The sequence below is a fragment of the Camelus dromedarius genome, chromosome 23 (assembly GCF_036321535.1).
Source record: "Camelus dromedarius isolate mCamDro1 chromosome 23, mCamDro1.pat, whole genome shotgun sequence".
In the NCBI taxonomy this organism is placed as follows: Eukaryota; Metazoa; Chordata; class Mammalia; order Artiodactyla; family Camelidae; genus Camelus; species Camelus dromedarius.
In genome coordinates this window covers 27,563,246-27,574,176 of record NC_087458.1, presented here as the reverse complement: position 1 = coordinate 27,574,176, position 10,931 = coordinate 27,563,246, and the positions used below count along the sequence as shown (strand labels likewise).

Below are 10,931 nucleotides of genomic sequence, written 5' to 3'. Positions count from 1 at the left end.
CCCCTTTCTCTTACAGAGCACACGAGGCATTGTGAACAGTGTGTCAAGTGTGTAGGTGCTTGCGGAAAGCAGAGCTAGGAAGTGAAGTGCAGGCTCAGTCAACATCAGGCGACAGGACAGCTGGTCGCCGTGCTGAACACGGACGGGCGGGCCGTGCCACTGGCTCCGGGTGCACCGCCAAGGCCCAGCGGGCTGCCGCTGGAAATTTGGGACACAACTCAAAGGAAACACAGCCCCAAAGCTAGCAACACTAGTTACTACCTCTGAGTTGCCTTATTAACAGCAACAAAGGGGATAAAAACGCTGGGTTAGCCCCCCTGCATAAGCCATTTATTTATTAAAAGAATTTTGCCAGTTTCTACCCACCCCTTTCCATAGTCATGCATACTGGTTTAGAATGCGACTAAAAGCAAAAACAACCCCGAAGCGTGTTCGATTCTTGACCATCTTTGCTTCCCCTAGATGACTCGTGAGCAGTTCAGGCTTTCGTTTGGCTGGATTTTCTTTTAGGACAGAAGAACAACCTATACACAGGGCTGGTTGGAGAACGTGGTTTAATTAAAGGCAAAGCCGAGTTCAGCAGCTGCAGGGCTTGCACAGACAGACCGAAACAAAACAAAAAACAAAAACAGAAACAAAGCACAGAAGAAAGTTTACTACACAAAACCAGCTTCCGGTGAAGAGCCTCCTCTCCTCCCCACTGCTCCACGCGGAAGGCGGCAGGGCGAGGGCTCCCGCCCCGAGCGTCAGGGAGCATTCCACACACCGAATCCTCATGCAGAAACGGGGCTGTGGGTGGGACGTGGGCACTTCGGGGAGCGAGACGACGAACCTGGTCAGCCTGTCGAGGGTGCAAGAACCGGTGACAGTTCAAACACTGGAATGTCGCAGCTGCCTGAATGCAGAGCTCAAACACAACGTGGGCAGAGGCGGCAGGGAAGGAGGCTCGGGAGGGAGGGAATGGGGGAGAGGTGGCACGGGGAAGGGGCTGGAGAGAAGCACAGAGGGCTTCATATTGCCATTGGGTGGGGGACTTCACCCTTTCAGACCTTTCAAAAAACAAAACAAAAACAAAAAACCCAAACACCACGTCAAACTAAAAGAGCAATCATGTAAGCACACGGGACTCCAACCGCTCTAGCAAGAGCAGTGAGTGTTCCCCTCGCCCCTTGTCGCTGCCGGGGCTGCCCGGACTCCAGTGACGCCCGGGGCTCCTGGATGTGCTTGGCTCTGCAGCCGTTCTCCAGCCGGGGTCCCACACTAACCCCACACACGCACACACCCCGCCCCTCCCCTGGGGGGCAGCTGGGCGTGCACACCTGCACACAGACACGCACACGTACACAAGAGACCTCCCAGGAAACAGACCCTACCACTAGCACAGCAACTGGACATTCATCAGATTGTTTCCATCATTTCCCCTTAAAATATTACTTTTCTAGGAAATAACTAGCAGAAATGCTGTCCTTCTGTTTCTACACAAGAACATTTTCAGTCCTCTTTCCTTCTAATAAATATCAAATAAAAGTTGATTTTCCTTTCTTTCGCCTTTTCCAGAAGGGGCTTCGTTGCGCTTTCTTCTGTGCGGGACGCACACGTGTCCGTGCTGCCCTGGGTCTCACTCTGGAGGCGGAGGCTGGGAGGCCGCGGCGGGCGGCCCCTCGGCAGGCTCAGCAGACGCCGCTGCTTCCTTTCTCTCAGACTGTCTTTGGGCCCCCCTCCTGGCCCCGTGCTGCTGCTCCCTGGCGAGATGTTGTACACATTAGGAGTAAACACAATTACCAGCACACAGCGCAGGGCAGAAAGGGGGATGGAGGTAGGGACAGCAGGAGGTGGGCGGTAGGTAGGATGGGGGCACAAAAACCAACCAAATGAAAAATAACCACACTGAAAGCTTCTACCTACTAAAATGTGTCAGGCCGCGAGTGGACTAGCCTGCCTTCCGTGAGACGGCTTGCTATGCTACCGTAAAATGTACAGGAATCGAAAACGTTCATTTAAAATCCTACAGCAGTCGTCAGCTAGTCCAGCCCAGCACCACCACCCACGCTGCGTCCTCCACTGGGGCTCGAGCACCGACAGAGAGAAGGGCGCTTCCTGCTGGAGTCTCCAGGCCAGAGGAGGGCCCACCAGAACCTTCTGGGTGAAAGTGGAGGCCTCTGTCCTCTCCCTCCTGGAACACTCCACTGGCGGAAGAGGTCAGTCTCCCCCTCCGGTCACCGCCAGCCTCGCACAGGAGCAGCGCACGGGGCTTTCCTTGCTACACACTGACTAGAAGCACGTCTGTGTATGGAAGAATTCAGTGTGATGTTTCACTACTGAGAGTAATAACAATAATAAAAGATGTTCAGGAGTAATTTCAACTACATTCTCAGTCAGCAAAGCAATCATTAATGGATTCCTATTTTATTCCCCAAAGAGGAAAAAAAGGACTGAGAAGTTCCCACTGGCTTCTCCCATCTGCCTTCCCTTCTCAGCTTTCACTGCCCGTGTGGCTGGGGACATGCACGACGGAGAAGGGGAGAGGCAGTGATGTCACGTAACTGAGTGAGACGAGCAGCAGCTCCTCCCCCTCCGCAAGGCCCCGGGGGACGGACAGTTCCTGGTGGTTTTTCTTTTTGTTGCACTGCGGACATTTCGTGCACACTCAGCGGGCTGGTGGACGCTTACACCCTCTCAACAGCAAGGAACAGAAAAGAGGGCTGCCACCTGCAGGGGACTGCGTGGGCCGGTCCTGCAAGCCCAGCATGCCATGGTTTATGGAGCCTTCGTTCCCAGGGCTGCCCCTTGGCTCAGTGTGGAGGGTTCATGGTGCCGTGTCCCCGCTGCTGCTTCTGCTTCTGCTGCATTAACAGCTGCTCCAGAGCGGAAGGTCCAGGATGCATCATGGAGCTGGACCAGATAGACTGAAAAACAGCCCAGAGCTTGTCAGCAGAGGTCAAGTGCCTGGTTGTCTGAAAGGGATTTGCTTTTTAATCCCAGCCAAACACAAAGGCATTTATGTCCCAAGATTTCCCACCCCTAAAAAAATCCAGCTGTGAGCAAAAGTTGTTGTAGACCAGGTCTCCCAGACTGACCAGTTCTCATGAAGATCATTTTAAACCAGAAAAGCTGAAAGGATGTTTCAAACGAAGTCTTTTTTTTTTTTTTTTAACTAAAACTCGGCTCCATGTGAGACCACAGAGCATTTACTAGAAAGGTTTTAGGCAAACAACACATGTCTAAAATTATATATCCTCCTTCTACTTATTCAGAAAAGGCTTAAATAAAATATTTCAAGATGAGGCAGAATTTTCTTAATCTTAGACTCCAGCTAAAGACTTCATGCCCGTCCCAAAGATACTGCTTCATCACTACCAAATTCACAAATTAAAAAAAAAAAAAAAAGCAATCCTATTCAAGAATTTCATAAGGCAGGTAAAGGTAAAGGAAGTGCCATGAATCAGTCAGTTCGAAGGGCCTCAGGAGTGAGACTAGCCCTGTGAACAGAAGCAGAGACTGCAGTTCTTGCCCCCGGCTCACTCACCTTTAAGCTTTCCATGAGCACAGCAGAGGAATCCTCCATGGAGGGACCATGGCCTGCCCAGGAGCCACCCGGAGTGCTGGCCTGATGCCAGCTGCTCTCAGAAGATGACGTTGCTGAGAGGTAATCAATGCCAAACCCCCCCATGGCTAGGAATGAAAAGAGGTAAGAGTAACTCAAGATGACGCGCTACCAGTGTCAAATGCCCGAAGCCAGGGAAGGATCGCTAAGCAGTGAAGCCCGGACTCACCTGGCTTATCAGTTTTCCATCGATCTGCAGTTCTCCTGTCCCTGTTATCTGGAGTCCCAATGGGTCCAAAATTGGAGAACGGGACAGAATTATGGTTGTGTGTTGGAGGGGAGCTCGGCAGGCTGCTTGGGTTCGAGGAATGAGGAGATTGGCTGGCTGGTGTTGAATGGTCTATTAAAGAACAGCAATACAGTACATTAACTAGAGGAAGATGCTCCACAGACATCCCAAGAATGAAGGTTTCCTGTAGTTCTGATCCCTTGAATTCTGCTACAAATAACCATACGGCTTTGGGGGAAAGGCAAAACGAAGGCCCCAAAAGGGAGTCTGCCAGATGTGCTGTCTCACTGCACACATCTAAGGCGCGCTCCTTGCCTTAAAACAGAGCAGCAGACAGGTTTCCCAGTGCGCGCGCCGGTTCGGTATGCCTGTTTCAGGTAAGTATGTACTCGTCTTTTCTGTCAGAACAGAACTGCCTAACCTTAAGAACTGCTATTAATTTTTTCTAAAAAGTGCCAACTTTTCCTGCAAAGAACGAGTTATCTACAAATAAAACTAAAAAACAGCTGGAACCCTCTAGGTAAAACCCCGTATCTTTCTCCCTTCACAACTCTGCTAGTTAAACAGAGGATGCAGAGCAGCTTTTTTAGTGGCATTTATTATGTGAACCAGCTCATCAGGCATTCCCTCTCTATTTTCTTTCAGAAATTACTTTAAAAACAAACAAAAAAACCCCAAATACAAATGAACAAAACCCACCAAAGCACCAATATACTTATAATCTCAAAACCACACTCTCCCCTAATCAGTGTCCGTGCACGGGAGACGCACGGCCTACGGCGCAGAGACCGGGCGGCACCTGAGCTGGCCGGGAGTGACGGCGACCACGGGGTTCCTTCAAACAGGGAGTACAGCGACGCTTCCTGCGGGGCCGCCGAGGGGCGCGGTTCCGCTTTGGAGCTAGTGGTGAGGCTTTTCCCATACACCTCGTTGAACACACTGTTATTTGGGTATCTTTCCTGAAAGAAAATAACCACCAAGTTAACAAACTCACTCCTAAGAAGGAGATTTAAGAAAACGCAGTGTTCATGCTTATGGATGCTTGATACATCCTCAGCTTTTCTTAGCAAACAAACTTTTAAAGGCTTTTATTTCTGTTTCTTTCAGCTTTCCTATTTAATTCGTTTCCCCTTTGCTCTCCCTCACCCTTTTGCTCTATGTAAACCACCCTGATTAAAAAGTAGGAATAATTTTGGGGCTGAACAACAGAGCCCCCAAGGATTTTCACATTAATGAGAAGTTAAAGGGTTCACACTTGTAACACACAAGTTTCTAGTACACCCTCATCAGAGAGGGAGAGGGCTGTGGGAGGGCGGGGAATAAAATCAAATACCTGGAAGATACCAATATACGGAAGAGAAAGAAAAGAGAAAAACAAGCACATTGCAACAGAACAGGAGAGAAAACACCAGCCCACAATAAAAGCACAAAGCAGGATTTCCCACTGTTTACGCACCTGATTGAGAGAGAATCCGGTGAGGGACAGAAAAGAGGATGAATGTGACATGAGCTCTGAGGGCTTCTCCAATAAGGATTTCTTCACGGTCCCGGAAAAAAAGGTAGTTAAATTATGCCTTCCATTTTCTTCATATTAATTTTAAGACACCATACAACCGAAGTAAAGGACCACAATGTAATAAGCACACTTGTACTCACCTCTCCTGTACAATGTAAAATTCTGAAGATGAAAATGCAAATCTGTTAATACCGTGCCGCCAGCTAAGTGCCAGCTGCCACAGGCACGCCAGGGAGAACGCTCCGTGATCGGTGCCTCTAGTCTTGCACAGAGACCCCGGCAGGAAGCAGACACACCTTGGCAACTGGCACTTCTGAGTGTCCACTAGGCAAGAACCTCGGATCCCTTTGTCAACAGTTCAGTTCGAAACACTCTCAAAACAAGATGCTGAACTGGTCTGGCACTGTTTTCTATACAAATTTTTAAAACACTGACATTAATGACTTTAAGGAAGCCTTTAAAGCCACTTGACAACGGGTTTCTAAGCAGCTCTATCTGTGGTATGTATTAAATAGTCGCTAAAGTCAACCTTAGCCCTAAGAAAGTGACTAGATTAAAAAAAAAAAAGCTGGCTCTCTGATGCTCGCTGTTACTGAATAGTTGGTCACAAAGCATTTATTAACACCTGCTACATGCACGGCACTGTCACACGTGACATTACATCATTAACAATGTTAAATACAGGAAGGGCTACAGTCAAGGGTTTTTTTAAAACATGAACCCCCCCCCCACTAAAAAGCCCCCACTTCCCTCACACCCCTGCCACCCCTGGCTTGTTCTACCATCAGCTTCACTTCCAGCGAAGGGCAAGCATGGCAGGGACGGAGGGATCAGGAAACCAGTGGACAGACAGGCGACCCCCCAGCCCCTCAGGTCCCCCAGCAAAAAGGTAGCAAGAAAGAAAAGCAGCAAGAAACGCAGAGGCAACAGGTGGCACCTGGGCTTCCCGCAGTCCCCGGGCGTTTGCGTGTCCAGGGGAGCTTTTATTTTTGCTAATTTGGGGGCGGGGGTGGGGGTGGGAGGTGTCTATGGCCACTCACTCAGTAAAATTTTTTAAGGGAACTTCACGTGCCAGGGACAGCAGCTTCTGTCACGAGAGCCGTTAAGCTTTTACTTCTCCTAATACTAAAATCAATGCACTTTAATCTTATGAATGTATTCTTCCCCCTTGTGTTTAACATGGGGAAAAAACAGCAAAAAAGGTGGAATTCAGATTTGTTTTATGATTTATTAAGATGGTGTGAAGGGAGGAGGGAAAAAAAACTCACATCTTTCTTACAGTCCTCTACCTTCATAAAACAAAACATGTAAACGGTGGCAGACTGGGTTACAGAAGACTATTTTAGAAAGCTACCACTAATCAATTCTCAGACTTTATTTCCTGCCATTCTAGTTATCTGCCTCTGTGCTCACTCATCTACGGTCCTCCGGTGTTTGTAAACAGAATCCTCTTCATTCTCACTCATTCTGTTTATGAATCTGGCTCTGAATTTACATCAGGGCTCTGAGTTTAACCCAACAGAAAAGAACCACATACTGTTTGGTAAAACCATTCTAGAATCTTTTTATTCAGTAGAACATCTAGAACATTATTTCATTTCATACTCTGAGTATATGAGGAAGAATCTCACTGTTCCTAAGCAAGATTCAGTGACACCCGGAGTTCCTGGATCCGGACGGCAGTGCCCCCTGAAAGGAGAGCTAGTGCGCCAGCATCACATGGGTGTGTGAGCAGCCCTGCAGGGCACTTTCTGGGGAACACGCATACCAAAGCTCTGGTTGAGGTCTGGGGAAGCTATGGAGTCGGAAACGGTCTGCCATATTCTACCAACACTTGAAGGTTAGTCTGGGCAGTCAGGAAGTAAGTTTTAAAATTCTGTAAAGGAGGAAAGCCCTAGAAAGAAGACACCACCTTTATAAGGACTACAGAATCTCAGAAAAGCAGCTGGGTTAGAGCAAGAAGAAGAATCACGTCAAATACATACAAAGAGGCTTCGTCCAGGAAGGGAGGCGAGAGGCCCCAGCAGAGCTGGGTAAAGATCAGGAGGGTTAGAAAAAATCAGCTCTTCCTCCTCCTCCAAGGCAGCCAGACTCTTTAACAGGTCCGGAGGGAGCAGAGGGGAGCCCTTGGGGTCCTAGTGACAGAAAGGATCACAGTGAGACGCTGTAAGACAAAGGCACAAAGGAGCAGTAGTACGATTAGGGGGATGAAGGCAACTTTAGTCAAGGAGGAAGAAGTGATGAATAGGGAGACAGCATTAAGCAAAGAGGAAGAGGCTCTGAAACCCCAAAGCACAGCGACACAAGGACAATGGCAGAGGACGGCCAAGGCAACAGAAAGCAGCCAGAACAGTGGCAAACACAGAGCAGGACAGGAAAGGGCAACGTGGGCAGTGAGTAAAGCAATGCAGCGGAGCGACGTGATCAGCACACCTTGTGCTAAAAACCAGAGAAACAGCTTTTTTGAAAGTTACAAACACACACCTGTTTCTCACGAATAAAAGGGGCAATAAAAGGCAGCTCCACTATCAAAGATAACTGGCTGACTTGGTTCCCCTCAGAAAGCAATCTGCTCAAATACGCAGCAAACCTATTTTTAACCTTAGATGATTCAGCCTGACTGCGAGGAGCTTTGCCTCAGAATTCTCTAACGCGCTGTGTTAGAGACTTCTGCACGCGGTCTCTCTGCCAGACCAGCATCACAGTTCACAGTCAGGAACAGAACTCTCCAGCTGCCCCAAACCAGGCGCGGGGCGCACCTGTGCAGGAGACCCAGTGCTGCGCCACGCACCCAGCAGCACTCTGCAGCCTAATGGGTCAGAGCGACCTTTATAAACACCTACTTGAGAGTCAAAAGACACGCAGCCCAGACCTATCTGCGGAGGGCCTGGTGACGGGAAAGGACACACACCTCGAACGGCATCCCGGGCGCAGGGTCCTGCTCTGGACGGAAGGCTCCTGGGGACCGCTTGCCCCTGCGGTCCACGTTCGCTGGCTGCGCCATGACAGCCCTGTTGTCGGCCATGCTGTACGAAGAGTCCCAGTAGAATTCTGGGACCTTGACCTCTGAGGGGTTGTGGTTATATGGCTCCATGGGAAAAGGCTTCATCTTTTTCTCTAGAGGCTGCTGCTGCATTACGGGAGGTTGCAATGACGGCTCAAACAGTTTTATGGGGTCTTGGGTTTGAAGGTAGTAGGGCTGTTTCACAGGCATGATTTTCCCTAACGGGCCTTGAACCTGAGGGGGATTCCACAGTTGTTTGGAGGCATCTGCCTGTTGATACTAAAAAAGAGACGCTTGTCACCAACACGAGGATGAAACGCAATGTCACTCACACTCAGTGCCCAGGAATCAGTGAGCCTTGGAGGCTTTGCCACCAACAGAGCTCTAGGCAACGCAGTTCCCTTTACCCTTTAGGCTTTTCAATACACAGAGCTTTCTGGGAACAGATTAAGGGCACTAAACTCATATTCTCTTTCAATCCCATTAGTTATGAGCCTTAATAAATGAGCATGAGTGCGGTGCACACGCACTTCCCCTGCTGCTTCAAGTGCTGTGGGGATGACAATGTTGAAGACTGGCTGAAGACTTAACAATCTCATCAAGATTATGATTCTATTCCCTTTCTTTAGTTTAGCTGTCAAAAAGGAGAAATTATTTACAGAAAATCGTTTTCTATAAAGCTGACAAGCAGTAGCATCAAAGAATGGCAGTTAAGATCTATTATCCTTTACAAAAGTGAAACACTTGAACTTCCCTAACCAGCAAAGAGGAGACAAGTATTCCCATAGCCATTATAAGTCTAAGCGGGAAGCAGCTGCATCTTAACCAGCAGTCTTAGTCAACCCAGCACTGAACACGCCCAGCCTCCCTCCCGCCTCTCCTCAGCCGGGCAGCGCGTGAGACTGCACCTTACCTGCTGGAATCCAGAGTGGTGAGGAGGGCTCTTCCCCAAAGCTGGCACAGCTTTTGCAGGGGACTGCTGTTGCTGAGCGAGAGCTTGAACCTGCAGCTGGCTTGTGGACTGGGCTGCTGGCTGAGCTGGTAGAGATGTAAGGGGCTGCTGGGCAGGTGGCTGTGGCTGTGGCTGTTGAGGTCCCTGGTTCATTGGCCCTGGTCCGGAGGGCCGTTGCTGGCTGTAAGGAATGTGGGACTGTTTCCCAGCTTGCACCTGGTTTCCTGCTGGAGAGTGAGCTGCAGGCTGAAGAAAGGTTCCTGGGACAGAAACACCAGCTGGGAAGGTGTAACCTGAGCCCATAGAAAATGCCACAGGTGGGGGGATGACATACGTTGGGGGCGGGAACCCTTCAAAAGAGAGTAATACAGCTTTAGTTCTAAGGAAACATAGCAAAAGAAAGGCAAAAATAAGTCATTTTGGGGTGGGATGGAGAAGAGGTCTTCTAATAAATTATAAAAGGCAGGGGTCAACCATCACATAAGATTGGTCAAGTATCCATCTTTAACCCGATTTCAAGAATTAAATATAGACTATTGGCTGCTACTTCCATGCACTGAAGTGACTGGAGTGCACTAAAGGCAGTTTTTTAGATGTCATGTTTAGTGACAAGAATTCTTCATAATAACAAGCCTGCACTTATACATAGACTAAGAGAAATGGCTCAAAAATGATTTCATAAACATTCAGGAAAAGAGAACTTTCTTCTACCTTTTAACATTACGGTTTAGCAATGTCACTCAGAGTATAAAATTATTCAGTGGGTGAACAGAAACTCCTACACATACTGAATTCAGTAAAAAAAAAAAAAAAAAATGACAGAATGTATTATTTACCTGGCCGGCTGGGAAGAGGGGGGAAGGCTCCAGGGTGATGGATGGGGATGAACTGGGAGTTACTTGCTTGACTTGGGGTTTGAGTGACAGGTGTTTTCCTGGCTTCAGACACCGGAGTCTTTCTTAATTCTGTCTGGGATTTTACCTATGGCCAACCAGAAGCAAAACTATCTATAATAATCTGAAGCTCGAATGTGTCAAAAAGAAGCACCCACTCTAAAAAAGTGTTAAAACACCATCATGTCAAAAAAAAAAAAGTATATGTTGAAGATATTTAATTTCACCTAAATAAAAGATGGGAAAATCAAAACAAATTACTTAATTGCCAATAAAAGATACAATGGCTCAGTTTTACTTATATAATTATTCTGCTTTCACAAAATCATAAAAGTACGAAGCATGGAAAAGACCTGGGAACTCAAATGCTTCACCAATGAGGCACCTGATGCCAATAATGTAAAAAGCGCGCCTGTGATCCAAAGCCACGTGCTACGGGCCCCAGGACCCGGCGTGCTCTAACTCACTAAGCCATGCGCGTGAATCATGGATTAATAGTGACCACTAACCCACAGATGAGACACTCTGGCCCTCAGTTTAACTTCACCTGGGGCAGCCTTAAGGGTCCCAGTCAGACATCCACCCTCCACCCTGCAACCCTACCACCCTTCTGAATAAACAAGGCCAGTTTCAGCAGTAAGGAACAGCCTAAGGTCCCACACATGGAGCCGGAGGGGAGCAGACGCCATGTGTACTGCTCGAGTGAAGGTGAGTAGAACAAGGGAAAACAGGT

At 48.4% G+C, this 10,931-nt stretch overlaps 1 protein-coding gene across 12 annotated transcripts in view; it reads right to left on the bottom strand.

Moving 5' to 3' along the window:
* Window positions 1-537: 537 nt before the first annotated feature.
* Window positions 538-10,931, bottom strand: part of SMG7 (SMG7 nonsense mediated mRNA decay factor) — a 75,476-nt gene continuing 65,082 nt past the window's right edge. For 6 of the 12 annotated variants that reach the window (XM_064478072.1, XM_064478075.1, XM_064478073.1 and 3 more), the window contains 9 exons: window positions 10,142-10,286; window positions 9,267-9,655; window positions 8,261-8,632; window positions 7,335-7,484; window positions 5,290-5,370; window positions 4,633-4,792; window positions 3,774-3,944; window positions 3,527-3,672; window positions 538-2,906 (listed from right to left, as the gene is read on the bottom strand). In XM_064478072.1, coding sequence (XP_064334142.1) covers window positions 2,793-2,906; window positions 3,527-3,672; window positions 3,774-3,944; window positions 4,633-4,792; window positions 5,290-5,370; window positions 7,335-7,484; window positions 8,261-8,632; window positions 9,267-9,655; window positions 10,142-10,286 — 1,728 coding nt within the window. In that variant the 3' untranslated portion in view covers window positions 538-2,792. The remainder of the gene's footprint in view (window positions 2,907-3,526; window positions 3,673-3,773; window positions 3,945-4,632; window positions 4,793-5,289; window positions 5,371-7,334; window positions 7,485-8,260; window positions 8,633-9,266; window positions 9,656-10,141; window positions 10,287-10,931) is intronic. The other 6 variants (XM_064478077.1, XM_064478078.1, XM_031435611.2 and 3 more) reach the window with 2 other exon arrangements.